Source organism: Rousettus aegyptiacus, unplaced genomic scaffold (genome assembly GCF_014176215.1).
Source record: "Rousettus aegyptiacus isolate mRouAeg1 unplaced genomic scaffold, mRouAeg1.p scaffold_m13_p_3, whole genome shotgun sequence".
Classification (NCBI taxonomy): Eukaryota; Metazoa; Chordata; class Mammalia; order Chiroptera; family Pteropodidae; genus Rousettus; species Rousettus aegyptiacus.
Window position 1 is genome coordinate 56,945,066 of NW_023416306.1, and position 17,190 is coordinate 56,962,255.

Below are 17,190 nucleotides of genomic sequence, written 5' to 3' on the forward strand. Positions count from 1 at the left end.
AACATTTTATCAAAAATAAGTCAAGTGATCTGTCACTTTAAGAAAAACCACTGACAGTATGTAGTTACCAATGATACAATTCAAGCTTTCAAGTGAAAATTAGAATTTTGAAAAATGTAATGTGTCATTACTAGTTCAACAGCTTTCCACTACTTACTTTTCTAACAAGATCAGTAGTAGTATTTTTCAAAATTAATTTACTTTATAGAAGAAAATGTGTTAACACTTGGAAGATCTGCATTATTCCAAATAGTTTCCAAATGACCAATGAATGCCACAAAATTACTTCTGAGTTAACAGAACTTTCCAAAGTGAAAAAGAGACCAATAGATTTTAATGTAACAGAGTATAAAAAGTTTCTTGGTGTTGTTTCTGGTCTAAAATTGCAACTAAACTTTAAGAAACCATCACTTGTTGAGTTTTTGTTCTATCAAAGAAGTGCACAGCCAATTGAAAAGACTATTAAAATATTCCTCTTTTTCCACCTACAGATGATCTCCAACTTATGATGATGGTTCAACTTATGATTTTTCAACTTTACAATGGTGTGAAAACAATATACATTTAATAGAAACCAGCTAAACTAAGTTATGATTTCTGGTAATGTAGGTATATTAAATGCACTTTCAATTTACAATATCTTCAACATACAATGGGTTTATTGGGACAGAATCCCATTGTTAAATCAAGGAGCATCTGTATATTATTTGCATGACACCAGGTTTCTCTAGGTAGTTCAACCAAAATAACAATGCAATGGATTAAATGTAGAAGCAACATGAGAATCCAAATTTTTTATGAAGGCAAATATTAAAGCTTTGCAAACAATGTAAAATCGCGGCTCTCTCAATAAAAATACATTGTTAACAAGTAATGGGTTTATTATAATGTTCAAGTGAATTAATAGGCATTTTTAAAATTTATAATTGTCAATATCAATAAAGAAAACCTACATAAGCAAAAACTCTTTGGGACCTGTAATAATTTTTATGTGTACAGGAGTCCTGCAATCAAAAGGATTGAGAATTGTAATTTATCATCATTAAGAAAGCATAATTATTGTAAATGGTGCTTAGAATCAGAGCAAAGAGAAACAAGATTAAGTTTTATAATCCCTGAATGTTTGTCAGAATGCGACAATTTGCTTTTATTTACCAATGCAACAAAGTTTGTAGTTTTATATGTGACTCTACCAAGTCATTTATGTATTGATGCATGATATTTATCAACATTAGTTTTCTGGCAATAAAAATTTAAGAAATAATTTAAAAAATAAAGTCTAGCCCCTAATTTTCAGTCTTGGGGCAGTTTTGACTCCTTCACTGTTTCTAAGACATACTGATTTATCTTTTCAAATTATGTCTTTGACCAATTTATACTAATATACACTTCTTCTTTGTGACTTTTTCCATACAAATAAAACAATTAGTTGAGACTTAGGAAATTTGTCACTAAAAAGCTATCCAGAAACTCTTAGAATATAACTCCATAAGAGAAAGGCTTTAAGTAATTCAATATCCTTAGATCTAAAATAATGCCTAGATGTATAAAGTTCTATGCATTTTATTTTATGTAAATTATTTCTCAAAAAGATAAGTAAGTATCTGGCACAACAAGTGTTAAATAGTGTGACTGAATCTAGCCATCAGGTCACCTCTAAGACACATATGTCTAATTTGGAATACTGTTTTTTGTCAATTTCAACCCTACTATGTATATACAGTTCTTGAATACATAATGAATTTTGAGACTATGGTAGAACAATATCCTAAGGGTACTAATTATAAGCATCCAAACTGCATAAAACTAAAAAAAAAAAAAAAAAACACTGGTGCTAAAATCTAGAATTCAGGTTGATTTTATTAAAAAATGAAGTGGGCGAGACAGTCCTATGTTTTTGAAAAGTATTTATTTAAAAATAAGATTTCTAAAAATACAGTACATAATACATTTCAAGAGAAGTAAAAATTCGACAATTTAAATTAAAAACAATCTACAAAGAAAAATAGAAATATTACATGAATAAAATTAAATCACTAAAATATATTTTAAAAACAACATTTTTCTTAAGGTAGATACATGGTTTTCCACTTTAAGAACCAGTGTAGACTTCATTCAAACAAGTATATCTCAGATACGTGGTTTGTACCTGTCATTGTCCTCACTCTTCTCAATCTAGTCTTTTATCTCTCAACTATTATTTTCCTTATTATCATTAGCACTAGAAAAAGTGAAGGTTTTCCTCAAATGCTCTTAGGGGAACAGACAAGGTAAAACAGGCAGTGCAGCAAAACAGCAATCAGACATAAACACATGTACTGAATGAAAAAATGTCCTACCAATTTAAAAACAAGATCTTTACTATGGCACTTGAAACACACCACTATTAAAACAAAAGTCCTTTATTTCAGGGGTACAATATTAGAGGTTGACACAAATTTTAGGAGCTTCAAATCATCATAGATTTTGCCTATTCATTAAACTTGCTGGTCAGGTTTTCGAAAAAGACTAATTCCAGAGACAAAAAGCTCATAAGACCATGATAATCTGTGCTCAGTCCTCCTTCAAATTGCAACTCACTTGTCCGAGTATTGCTGATTGGAGAAGAAATTCTTCCTATCATATCATTTAGTTGCTTTATTCTACCTATGCTAAAGTAGAAATTTCTTTTTAATATTCATCTCTGGAGGACAGTAGACAGTGGTGAATTCTCTACTACCCAATAGCTTGAACAAATAACCACATTCGGCCACATTAATTTAAATAATGTATGATATAATAATTAAGCTGAATAACTCAGAATTGACATTGTGGCAACAAAATCTAGGAAATATATTGCTGACAATTAGAGATAAATATAATGTTGCTTCTCATTTTTTCTTTTGAATTCTACTTTTACCTATAATTGACATCTATATCTGTATTTCTACATGTCATTCAAATGATCCTAGGACATCTTTCATGTGTTGGACTTGATTCTTTTTTTCCATTCAGGATTCACTGCAAAACCACATTGTATCTACAGTAAATGAGAAAATTTTTCACTGAAAATAATGCAAAACATTCTCAAATGTGATTGTCTACTTTTCCAATACATACACACTGTTATTTTCTTGCCCAAATTTTAAATCATTTCAGTCCCAGTTATAAGGACGCTATATGAGTATTTTGAAAATTTGTGGACAAACATAGGGAATCAGAATAGTATACATAGCGGTATTACATTTGGACAATTACGAGTACTTCTAAAGGGTATTTTCTTCTATCTTTTGTAAAATAAATCACTAAGCAGAATTAGTTTTTAAAATAACTCTAACTTTTTATGTAAAGTGAATAACATCATACAGACCTTTTTTGTTGTTGTTGAGTTCAATTTTCTATTACAGTTTTGCTTAAATCGAGTACATTTGCATTTCCTCTTGAGAAATGTATATATATATAATATATATTATATATAAAAGTGTTCTTTAATTTTATCTTTATTTGCAAAATAAACAAATGCCAATATTATTTTTTAATGCCACTAAGGATTACACACACACATACACACAGATGCAGAATTCTTCATTGTAATCAGAGAGGGCCCTTATCTTTTCATTTCAGCATTTTTTTTCAGCATTCATTAAACAGGCCCAATAAGCTATACAGTTCATTTACAGAAATAAAAGTAGACTTATTATTTCTCATGTATTCCTGTAGAAATAAAGCAAAACCAAAATATCTTGTGGAAAGTGCTGCAGTTATCTTTTGTAACTTCAACCTATTAAACTACTGTTTAAAGCAGCCAATCTATATTAAAATACAAAATGAAAAAAATAAAAAACATACGAATCTGCTTAACTTAAAAAAAAAAGTTCAAATGAGAAATATTTAAAATCAAACTGAGGCAGCAGTGTGCAAAAACTCAGGTCAATTAATCAAAACTGTTCTTAGTAACATTAAATTCTGCTTTATAAACACACGGATGTGAGAAGAAAATTCTCATTCAACCAAAAAGAAAAATTAACTCTTTGGTACAGAAAATAAAAATGTCACTCAATGCTAAAGTGAGTAGCACCAGGATCTTTTGTAGAGGTTGTAAAACACTAACTTCAGGCACTAGTAGGTTAAAATATCACCAAACGCACACCAGCAAGACGCACACCAGCAAGAACACAAAGCTTGCAATATGCAGACAACCTTTCCCTGTAATTAACAGCCTATGCTATTAAACCCTGTATTTAATCAAACAGGTAAGCAAAACCATAAAGAGAAACACACTTTTTTGTTGCCTTTTTGTCTACATTATTGTTTATATATAAAGCTATCAATACGAAAACGATCGGAGAGTATTGAACAACTGTGGCAAACACTCCAGTACATGTTATAGGTATTCACAGTACTAATAGATATAGAGACCTTCAAGGTATCAAGAACTCCAAAGTGGACCAAATTTTAAAGTGAAAATGACTCTTTGTATATAAATTGTTGGTTTTTACTCCGGTAACAAAATTTACTATAATACCTAGTATCCTTTCTTTCCAACAGGAGACTCGTGAAAAAGGTCCCACTTTTTTCAATTGAACTTTGGACAACCTATTTATTTCTTCTCAGCATTAAAAAGCTGCACCTTCACATTCTTAACACTTCATATTAGCATACACTACACAATCATAACATTTAAAATTTAAGATAATTTCTCAGAGGCATCTGACCAGCTAAAGAGAATTAGCAATATAAATTCCTTAGATAAATAGCTCAAACTAAATGCTGACAAGCATCAACAACTCAAAGTAGAATGGTTTCAAGAACAGAAAAGGCTAAATGATCGTACCAGGGGGATTTTATGATGTCACAGAGATGGTATCGAGTCTACACTGTTGCTGAGAATGCTTGCTGATTATCCATTATTGGTCTAGCCTTCCCTCCATCTTAATAAGTTCCCCTATTCTCTTTCTCCGATTTTGGCTACTTACTACACATTTATACTCTATGTCCTCTCTGGTGGACTAGAGAAAGAAAACATAATACTAAAAAAATATGATAATGGAAAATAGTAGCAATACCTATGACTTAAGAACTTTAAATATCATTGTTATTTCTGCTTCAAATTAGCACTAACAGGCATTACAACATCTGAAAAACACAAAAATGTACTAGACTGTTAAAAACTGTGCAATGAAAATGAAAGGAGATTTCTGAGAAAACAGTCACTTTCCTGAAGTTAAACCATCATTCCAAAGGCAGCAGATATGCTAACTAGTGATACACAGAATGACAACATTGGTTCAAAATACTTTAAGCAAGCCGAGTCTATTACTTTCTCACGTTCTACTGTAGAATATTCTAGAATTCAATTGAGAATGACTAAATTCAGAATATAATGAAATTTGTAATTTATAGTTAATTCAGAGGATGATTCTTAGAATAGAAGGTAACACTGTGGACATTAAATAACATATTCATTTGTTAATTATGTGGTTAATACTACTAGCAAGGAGAAAATACTAAATGCACACGACGTAATACATTTATCAAGACTTATATTTTTTAAAGCAATACTAGAACGGGGTAGAAAAATCTAACACTTGTATCTATTAGTAAATTATTTAACATTTGTAAGTATAAACTTTACCATATAAATTCTAGATATATCTAAGTATTTAGAGGTCATGTCAAAAGCTTATTTAATGAAGCAGCAATAGTTTAGTAAATCTGAGCTAGGTGATATATGTCTCCATGAAGCACAAGGGAAGTAGTTAGAGACTAAGAGGAGAGACTAGCAGCTTTGTTAATATTAATGCCATTGTAAACCACTGCTGGACACATTGTGATTTTATAGCAATACACGTGAGAACACTTGAACTGCCCCATAGCCTAACTCACAGAGGACTGCGTGGCCATAATCTAAAATATTCACACTTCCTGACTGGAAGTGTTGTCCTAACTTAAGTCTCCATGATTAGCATTCAGAATTAATATACCCTTTGGGGTGAAACATATCTTCAACTACCTACTTGTATAGAAATGACCTGAAAAAGCCTGATAAGAATAGCTATAATTAGCCACCATTCTTAGAGAAAAATACCTCTAAATATTAGCAAAAATGGATGTTCACTCTGATGGAAGTTTTAACTTTGTTATATTGAACTTTATGTATATTTATGCTCTCTACTTCTATTACTATTAAAAGTAAACTATGCTTTCTTCTGTTAAAAGAGATTAATATATTAACTAAAAATTTAAATACAGCTATTGCTTATGTTAACCACAAATATTTTTAATACGACTCTTAAGCAAAATACTATTTTGCTTACAACGGAACATCAGTTAACTTAATATTTTTAAATGATAAATCTTGGATACAAAGTACCAGAAGCTCTTTTACTGAATATCTACTGTTTGGGGGACTGGACTATAAACTGACCAGTCGATTTTTGTCAACAATCTTGAGCCCATAAAGATTTTTAACAAAAAGAATAACAACAGATATAATTCTTTAGGAGGTGTAACTTATAATGTCTAGGTAAAACTCTTTCATTTCCAGAAACTCAATTAATGACTTTGCTGATGTGAAACATCGTTTAAAATACAATTTGCTTAGAACAAAGTGGAATGTTTATAAGGAACTACTTCATCAAATCTATAGATTACATCAGTTACCTCACATCTCATAATTATTTTCTAAAGCTCAACATATTTATTTTCATGGTTATCCAGAAGACATAATAAATTGGCTACTAAAGCTACAGCTATAACTCTGAGTAGGAAAGTTTTAAAAAAATGAAGAAATGTACAGAATTATTACTCTATTATTTTAATGCAATAGAATCAGTAAAAAAAAAAAAAATCATTCCAAAACTGAGATTCAAAAAAAATTAAACATATTTTTTAGGTATCCAGTAAAAGACATTAGATACTTGTTTGCCACTATAACTACAATATATTATGACTTTTATAATTCTAATGACTTAATTTTCCAAAATAAGATTTAAAATAAAATTCATTAAATGGTTTACATTTGTTTATCCTGATCTCATATAAATTTGTAATTGATAGTAAAAAATATAAGAATATACAAAAATGAAGCAAAGTAGTCATAATTTTGTATAAATCAGATGTGACATCATGAACAGGAACACATTCATTTTCATTAAATATTACCCTTTTGTACGTATACTCCTACATTTGGACCTCTGACATGTTCAGAATATGGCTATACAATTTACTTGTGGGGCAGTAAATCTCTAAGAGCCAGTATAATTACACCAATTAGCCAAAAGAGGGCGCAGAGAGAACACTAGAGTTTATGCACTCCCTAGGAAACTGTAGTCAGTTTTTCTCTAGCTGTCTAACAAGAATTCAAAAAACCTATAGTTAGGCGTGCTAATTTGGGAATACTGAAAGTTACAGTATAAATATATATAACTTTAATATAGATTCTTATATAAATATATTGCTCGGCAGCATTTCTGCCATTCAAACAAAATAAACATATGCCTTGGCTAGTGTATTAGTTTGTATTCCAGTACCACAAGATTCAGATACAGAGGGATCAGGACCAGAGAGTATACAGAGAAAAGAGGGGAGAGAATGCCCTAGCAGTGGTAAAACTAAGAAAACAATTCCCAGAGTGGGAAAGGTGACCACCTCTGGTCCTCATTACTGAGGCAGAAGTTGGCACTGAGTACCTCTCAGGTAACTTTCAAGGTAGCTACTGCTACTATATGAAGTTTAACTATGCCCATAAAGCAGTTTAGGGGATCTTCACTTCGCTGTTTTCAAGGTCCTCATTTGAAAGGCATGTATTACAGCTAGGGTATCGACTGATATCTATCTGCATTATCTATATATCACTTATAACAGTTCTGTCACCAGGCCAAATTTGGTCAATATGTTAGCCTGCACTAAAGCCAACTCATTTGCCTGACATGAACATACTAATTTTGTGGTTCATTAAACTCTATAAATATGTCTCATATTAAATTCACTATGCATCTTATCAGCACCAATACATATTTTCATCTGCCACTTCTATTTTAAATAATAAAGCACTGTAATAAGAACATGAAAGACATGGTACTCACATCTCTGAGAATTGCCTATTCTATTATTTTAGAAGATATTTACAATTTTTGAAAGAACCAACCACAGTATAGTTAATTGGCTGACAACAGTAACTTCCTTTTTCATATCTCAGGTATGATTCCCTTCTATCAAAACTAAATAAAAGAAAACTATTGATATGCTCCAAGAACAGTAGATCCCTTCTATCTTCTTTTCAAGGGAAAGACTGAGTACATACATTTTTTAAAAAGATACATGAATTTTGCAATATTCTAATGGAAAAAATTTTAAGCTGAATTTTTTCAAAGCATGCTATGTCTTTTCACACAAATGTTCTATGCTTTCCAGGAGACCATTACTGTTAACAGTTTAAATTTGTGCAAAGCTAATGATAAATGCAGATCATTATATTTTCTTATTTTAAGGTCACTTTCTAACACTAGCTACTAAAAAGGTCTCTCAATCCAAATTATAGTGGGCCAATTAAAATTTAATTTCAAGTTGGATGATTAGAGGTACACCAAAGTTATTTACTTATTTAACTAGTAATTTCCTACAGATAAAATTTCAGTATTAGTTGGCCAAAATTTATTATATATAAACCTTCAATGTGTAATTTTAGATCTACGAGTAGGTATATAAAAGTTAAAAGAAATATTTTTTTCAAAAGCACAATATTCCTCTTTATACTGTACATTATATATTATCTAGTTATACTAGCATTTTAAAACAAGCATTCTTGCATAACTGCACTAGAAAAGGTATCTGTGGAGTTACTGCAAATTCTCTCTGCTTTTCACTTATCAAAATTTTACAATAAAATAGGAATGCATGCCCACTTAGTTTAAATTTTCTCCTTGGAGCAAGTATATTAACAACCAATAGTTACAATAGTACAGGGAAAATGGGAAAGTTAACATGGAAAAAAAGTTTAATCTTTCCTTTAAAATAAGGTAGGTAGTTGGTGCTCTACTTTAGTGGTGTTTTTAGTTTGCTTTTGGTGAAGAGAAAAAGAGAAAACATTACAAAGCTACTTCTAAGAAAACACTGCCCTTTTTTTGTTGTTGTTCGATTCTATGCTGCATTTTAAAAAATCGTGCAGCACATATAAAAGTATTAATATATTTTAAATTGTATTTGAAAAAGAAAATTTGCATATAAGGTGTAAAACCTTTTATAAAACCTGAAGAATTAAATTCAGATTTGGTTAGTACTGCTCGAGTGAAAAATTTAAATAAACATCTGAAATTTCCCATAAATTAAAATCTGTAACACTGTCAGTACTGAAGGAAATTAGGTACTATTATTTCATCCCAATCACTGCCTTTAGGGTTTAATAACAAAAGCATTTAAAGAAATCCCTGTGGAAAGCTAATTTGAAAGTAAACATGCTTTAAAACTTAAATATAGATCTTGTATTAGTCCCACAATAGGATCAAGATCACTATTAAAATTAAGCCTGGGGCACATTATGATTCCTAAGATTGGTGGGTGGATTTTAATTGACTTGAAGACTGTCATCGTTCTATTATCAGAAAACCTGTAACGCATTTCCAGCATGGAGGACCCATCTGTGCCCACCATCCATCTGTTTAGACGTGATTGGCAAAGTGGTAGGGAACTCGCAGTGGTTGCCTCTGCCTGAAAGGAATAAACCACAGGATCTTCCAACGAGTGCCAAAAACTTCTGAGAAGGTCTGCTGCCATGGCTTTCGGGGCCTCGATCTACAGAAGACAGCATTATTAGTGAAAGACAGCACTCCCATGGTGCACTTCAGTCAGCTAAAACAATACAGGTTGGCTGGGGATCCATTACTGGACTCTGATGAATTGTGTCCCAGCATCACAAATACAGCTTTTCTTTCACTGTGGCATGCAGCTGAGTTTTAACTCTGGATAGCATATATTGTATCTGTGTCGTCAATCAACCTAAGGCAACTTTTGAAGCAGAGGAGAATCTCAGGATTAACAGAACGTGTGTCAACAACACAGTAGCAAACCTCTTTTGATGTACTTTTAGGACAAATAAATTAACTTACTTTAGTTCGACAAGGAACGAGAATGATCAGCACTTATTTTGTTTAAAAACTATCATGGCTAGAAGACCCCTACTGTAAGACTGGGTTATGCCTGTCTAGCTTAGGCCTTAGACAAGGCACCAAGAAAAAGCCGTCATTATGTTATCTTTCCACTATATGCACACATTTTTCAAATCTGGCCAGTTGTTTCCATTTTTAACAAGAACACTACAGACTTCACTTTTATACTTACATATCTTCACAACAGTTTGACATCTTTTCAATAGACGTTGTATCCTATTAAAAATTTAAAAAAATATACTCAGATGCAACAAAGTTATCAAGGTTTCATCCTATATTAATTTTACAATGTTTTTAGTCATAGTCAGAGAATATTCAAAGATTTAAACAGTTTATATATGGGTACTAAGAATTCTAAATTATCTACATATATTGGTTGAAGTTCCATGAAACAGACTGACTCAATAATACACTGTATCAAAAAAAAAATTATTCAATTACAAAATCTCACAAAAATTGTAGGAGTCTCACTTCACTAAAATATAACCTTTTATTATACTTTCTTCCTTGAAAATTCTTTTAAAAGTCTATTATTTATTTCTAATTAAACTGTTAGTGAAGATGCATTAAAAAAATAAATACCAAAATGACAAATGAAAGACACAAATGAATAGAAAATGCCAACAGCCAAAGAATGCTCCTGTTCTGGATTTCTGTTAACGAACATGAATTCAACAAGGCAATCTACGCATTTGCCATACTACGACATCTGGTACTCTGAAAAGTGTTCTTTGGTTAAAAACTATTTCCTTTTTTCAACAGAAAAATCAGTCTCTTTGATAATACAATTCCATATTATGTGTTTTTTTTTATAAGGCTCTAACAAATAGATAAGAAAAACAATTCAACAAACAAAAGGTAGTTTTCAAACATGCTAGTTTAATTCATGTTAACAGAAGATCTATAATTAGGTTGAGAAACTGTGATGATAAGTAATATCAAAATAATTAAAACACAAACTGCTTATTCTGCTTTTTAAATATACTTCAAAGACAAGTTAGAGAAATTTTTCTCCTCTTATCCTTTACTAGCTTGCTCATACATGGCAGGTGGGCTGTATTGTTATTAAGCAGTACTAGTCATGCAAATATTTGCGGCTTCGACTCCAATCTCGAGAACTTCTCTGATCGTAGAACTTTTCTCCAATGATACTAAGAAAAAGTACCTTTACTTTAAAAGACTTTTATAGAAGTTACATGAATAGCTCATAATATTAACTTGTTATGTATGAAGTTAAATAACTACAGTTAGACCACATATAGGAAAAAAAAATTATTTTTAGATGACTAGTCACCAATAACAGGGTTTCATTTCCAGATTCCTCGGGAATTTGGGACAAGACTGTAGATTAGCTACATATTCTATATTTATTAGTTTTCCTATCATGCTTTGATATTCATGGTATCCAATGACAATTCTATTTATAATTAACTTTTGGGGATTCTGCTGCATGATTTCCTCAAAATGTTTTACTTTGTGACAACATTGATTAGGAACTTAAGAAGAAAGCTGGGCCTCTAGTTTCATATCTGTAAAGAAAATGAATGAAGTAATTTTAATGATTTCTTAGAACTGATGGGTCGGTCACGGGCAGTTCTAAACAATTAAGATAGCTTGTGCGAAGATACAAAGGGAAAGAGGACAGAAGGCAAGAAGTGCTATCAGCAAAGGTATATATAAATGACCTAAAATTGCAGCTGTGGATAGTACTTAAAAATTGGAAACTATTTCAGTATGAAGAAGCAATTATAAGGTCAGCTTACTATAGCTAGCTAATATTACAGGAAATTTTTACTATGCAGAATTTACAACTTGATTATAACTTTGAGGAACTTATATGTGGCAATAAAAGAATCAAGTTTAAAGACTTTGGATTTAGACCTCGTATGGGAAAAGCTTTAATTTTTTAAAAGCTTTTGACATCCTTCTAGAATCTGGTTCAAGAAAAAAGTAGAATATTACCTTTTAAATAATGATAAACATATGGTTATTCTATCAGAGGATGTAATGTCTACCAAGACACTATGAACACAACTTGTCAGAATAGCCAAAATGGATATTTTTTTTCCTCTAGAAATAGCAAATGCTTCTCTGAAACTCAGCTATCCAGAAAAAAGAATAATTTGCATATGAATATGTCACAAAGTTTTTGCACTGGCATTTATGTAACATACTTGGAGCAACATAAGTAAGTTATCATGCTATCATATTCATAAGCACACTAGAAACAGCAGACCAGAAGGGGAAAGAGTTTCCTACTGGCTGGAACATTGAAACTCTAAATTATTTCCATGTGCCTAAACAGATTTAATATACTTTTTTGTTTTGTTTTATAAAGCACAGAAATATGTAATATTTAAGACAAAACAAACTAAAAATAATTGAAATCGATTTTGGTACAGAAGATTTCATTCAATATAAAAGACTCAATGCCTTTAGTGACCATCAGAAAATGTAAGATAACGGCTATCTTTAAGGTATAAATATAATTTATAAATTCTTAAATATAAAATCAGCTATTCATAAAAATTGGTTCTTCAAGGAATAAAAAGTTTTTTATTTAATGTTATCTACAATTAGGATATCTTATTGCCAGAGAAATATTTATGTCTTGATTCTGGTATAATGATCAAAACATCTGAATGTCTTCAGTCTACATAACTAAGAGATATATGAGAATGCTTTCCTATTTTAAAAATTGAAAGTTATTTTCTAAAAAAAGAATAAACTAGAAAAAGCAAGACTTGCAGAAAAAGCAAGACTTTACAGATAAAACTATTTTATCGACGAATACTTTATCTACTTCTAACGGCTGGCTGATGTTACCCTAAGAAACGATCTTTCAGATTCAATCTAGAAATATATATTTGATTATAAAGTAAAGCTATATCCCAACTTATAAGATTATATCTAAAATGGAAAAAAGAAGTTCCTAGCAGAAAAGGAGAGGGAGTATTTATTGCCTGCTAGAAAAATTGAGAGGGGTGAAGGGCAAATAATCAGAATTTACCACCACTTTTCCTGGTTAACAGACCCAAGAATCTAGTAGTCCTCTTGAAATAGACAGCTTGATAATACAATCTATCCAACTAATTCATCCTATTTTGAGTTCATTCTCACCAACCAACACTTTGCCATTTATGTTGTTATACGGGAGAAAGAATATGAAGAGTCCTCTGGCATACCTGACAATCGTGTGTAAGGAATAAACATTCAGTCTGCTTTATATGACTTCTATGGCTATCACTTTTAAGTCTGGAAGTAAGAGCCATTGCTTTTGTGTCTGATTAACTCTGGAAATATTTTAAAAGTGGAGTTTCTAGACCTGCTAAAATGAAAACCTGATGAAAGTAAAAACATTCTATCATAAAGACTCCTTAAAGATAATTCAATCTAATCTCAATGATAACCTGTACTTTTTGTTAGTATAGGTCTTGTCAATACTTTTAGCTCTGTTGTATATATCTAATTCAATGACTGTTGATTTAATCTGGAGGTAAAAAAAACTATTCAGGAAAGTTTTTCACAACTAGACATTATATACCTGTTTTATTTATTACTAATTTCTACTAACTCTAAGATTGACTTACTAGTTTGACTTCCTAGCACCTCTGATCAACATATGTGCAGCAGCTCATTTAATTTTGTACCTTCCCGAGCACCTAGCAGCATATATTGTTCAAAGTGGATACTAAATATATGTTTGCAGCACTAAATGAAGAGAACATCAACAGGAAAAGCATGATTCCTTCATTTTAATCTTTTCCTGAAGTCCAAAGAAAAAAAAGTTCTTGTTAATATTAGTTCTCTCTCCTCCTTTGAAGCCAGAACTTACTTTATTCTCATTTGAAGTAAGGGGTTCTTTAAGCATCTATCTCCAACAGAGGACCACCTAAATCTTTTATTAGAGATTTGAAGTTCACATAAACATTTAATCACGGAACCAAAGTGAGAGGGCAGGAGATTTATACAGTCATTGAAAATCTCCTTTCAAAATAATCCCCATACTTCTCTTCATCAAACAACTTCCTGGCTATATAAAACCTTAGGGAAGTTACTAAAACTCTGTATCTCAATTTTCAAATAAAAATACTTATCTCATAGGTTTTTGCATGGTTTAAATGAATTAATATATGTTAGAGCCCTTAACTCCTCAACAAATGGCAGTCCCTGTTTTCACTGATATTGTCTACTAAACACTTTCTGAGAGGGCTTGGAGATATATAATATCCCAATTATATCAGAATAGAACTTTAAAAAATTACATTTAAACGAAAAACATGGTTTTTATAATAAAAGATAAAATGACTGGGGCTCTAGGGGACAACACAGATAAAATTCAATGTCCACAAGAAGCTTATAATCTAGCTGAGAAACCAAGTACTAGATACATAAACCGTGATTCATTTATTCATTTATCCATCCATCAAAATTTACGAAGCACCTATTATGATAGTCCTGAGCATCAAGGAGCTTACAGTCTAGTGAAAGCAGTCGAATATACAAAATAACTATACAGAAATATACAGAGGATGTCGGAGGATAATTATATATAGTAACATCTTCTATAAATAAGATTTATACTAAATATTTGAAACAGCTGAAAAATTATGTTTGTGATTAACATTCAAGGTCAACTACTCTTATATTTTTAATACAAAATTATCCTCTCAGTAAGATTTTGGTTATTAGTAGAAGATGAGCTAATGTATCCCTTTGGCTAGGATACTGGTAGTAACTAATATATTGATAGAATGTGAGAGAGAAGCTATGAATTGCTGTGGAAAAAGATCTACAAGTTAACTATATAAGATTCGCTATTTTATTTTTTATGTTTTAAAGTAAGATTAAAAATGATGTACATTCAGAACATGAAAGAATATATGAATGTCTAGGGAAAATTGCAAATAAAAGGAAAATGTAAATGTTTGGCTTACTAACCCCCCAAAAACATCTATTTAATCACTCAAGCAATTAGTGATGCTTTAAAAAAATTTAAGTTCCCATATATGATAAAAACAGATTTAAACTGTTTTTGATTACTTTTAATCTTATCAGAAATACTTCCAATACTTATTAAATTGAGCAAGGAGAGATGAGACAATATTAATACATTTTCACACAGGAATATATTTATGCTAAAGAGTAATCCAATTCCACATATAATAATTTTGATGAAAATAGGCATTTTTTTAAAGAGTGCTTTTAAATTAGTAGGCAATGTAACTTAGCATGTTTTAAATTAATTCCATGGTGACGGGGAATCTAGTTTCTATAAAGTTTTCCACCGCATCTAAACTTCAAAGAAATATCACAGCTAACATTAGTATAAAACATTAAAACCATATAAAAAATGTAGAGCCAGAGGGGTGATAGAGTAATCAGGTGGATCATTTTATAAACTATATAAATGTCTAACCAATGTACTTGAAACTAATGATAAAATAAAGTAAAATGCTTTTAAAAAGCATATAAAAGTGACATTTTAAACTTTAATGATTTTTCTAGGTTTTTAAAAGCTACTGAGAAGATATTTCATTTAATATGATAACTTGAACAAAAATATTAGAAATACATTTTGCTTTTATTAAACAAAAAATATAATTCAGAAATAAAATCAAAATGGTGTACAGAATTCCTTTTACAAAAATATAAGTGAACCGGGTTCAGCATAATTAACAATGATTTCCATATTTGCAATGCTGATTTGGAGTTGAGCAAACAAAACATAATCTGTACAAAAGATTGTGTTGAATGTTGCTAATTCACAGTACTGATTCCGTGGGATACTTGGCAAAATTAATTATAAGGATTAATAATCTCGGGACTACATTTCTGGGTATATATTAAAAGGCAGGTATGTCCACTAATTGACCACGAGAATGCTATTTAATAATCTCATTTTAACTAATTTAACATTTTGAATACAAGACACTTTTCACTGCATAAAATAACCAAGTTAAAATTAAGTCACCCTTGCATTTGTAACTCTGTATTTATTTGGGTAATCATGAGACCAAAGGCGAAAGCTCAATTTTTTGAGAATTAAAGCCTTCTACAAAACTGCAAGTAAATATATCTTCCCCACCCTACCCTCAACCTCACAACTGAGAAAAACACTAAGCTCCAGAGACACTATCAAAAGCTTCAGCTATTATATAAACTCCACGGTGCCCAGAAAACAAAAATGCTTGTATACAAAATCTAGATAAACTGTCAGAGCAGTGTCATGGTATACAATAGCTCACTGTCAGAACCTCGCCAGAAGGCGCTGTACCAGCTGTTACAGCGCTTCTTGATTAACTCTCTCCAAGCCCAGTGACTGAAAACATGACTAATACAATCACCCCGCACTATTAGTATTGGTGGTTGTCAGAATGGACATTATTCTTGGCTGTGTGTGTGCGAACCACCGCTCAATAAGAAATTCTGACATCAATTACATTAATAACATCACTATCTATTTCCTTCAGAAACAAACAAAAAAGGCTAAACAGTCTATGTAAGGAATAATTAAAATAATCTGTTCCCTAAATAAAGGACACTTTAAAACCAACTTCTTTGAAAACACTTTAACTTCAATATTAATTTTAGTAAAAATGCAAACATATATTTAAATCATTTATAAAATTAAATCTAAAAATAAAGGTAATCCTTTAAAATTGGGTTTAAGATTAGTTTATTCCACAGAAACATCTGGCCTTGTTGACTTTTAACCTTGGAAATGAGATTGGAAATCCACTATTTTAAATTTACGTAATTTCTAATTATTTTATCTGATTATCATTACTCTGATTATCCTGTTACCTTCTACTATCAATAAGAAGATAGGACTTTTCCTCTTACACAGGAGATAAATGATTTATTAATCCCAAGTAAAAACGATGGAAAAAAATTGCTGGAAATTGATATGCTGCTTCTTCAAAACCTCTATCTAAACCTAAAAAAAGCTAGCATTTGTTGTTTATGTTGTCTAAGAGGCTTAAATTCAAACTACATAATCACATGGTTTATATAATGATATTCCTACCGGTGTTTTCCCAAA

At 30.9% G+C, this 17,190-nt stretch overlaps 1 protein-coding gene across 5 annotated transcripts in view; it reads right to left on the minus strand.

Moving 5' to 3' along the window:
* Positions 1 to 3,294: 3,294 nt before the first annotated feature.
* The window catches only part of ZDHHC21 (zinc finger DHHC-type palmitoyltransferase 21), a 64,063-nt gene continuing 50,167 nt past the window's right edge, over positions 3,295 to 17,190 (minus strand). For 4 of the 5 annotated variants that reach the window (XM_016157341.2, XM_016157340.2, XM_016157339.2 and 1 more), the window contains 2 exons: positions 10,318 to 10,361; positions 9,510 to 9,771 (listed from right to left, as the gene is read on the minus strand). In XM_016157341.2, the coding sequence (XP_016012827.1) occupies positions 9,639 to 9,771; positions 10,318 to 10,361 (177 nt within the window). In that variant the 3' untranslated portion in view covers positions 9,510 to 9,638. Of the gene's footprint in view, positions 9,772 to 10,317; positions 10,362 to 17,190 lie in introns of all 5 variants that reach the window. The other variant, XM_016157337.2, reaches the window with a different exon arrangement.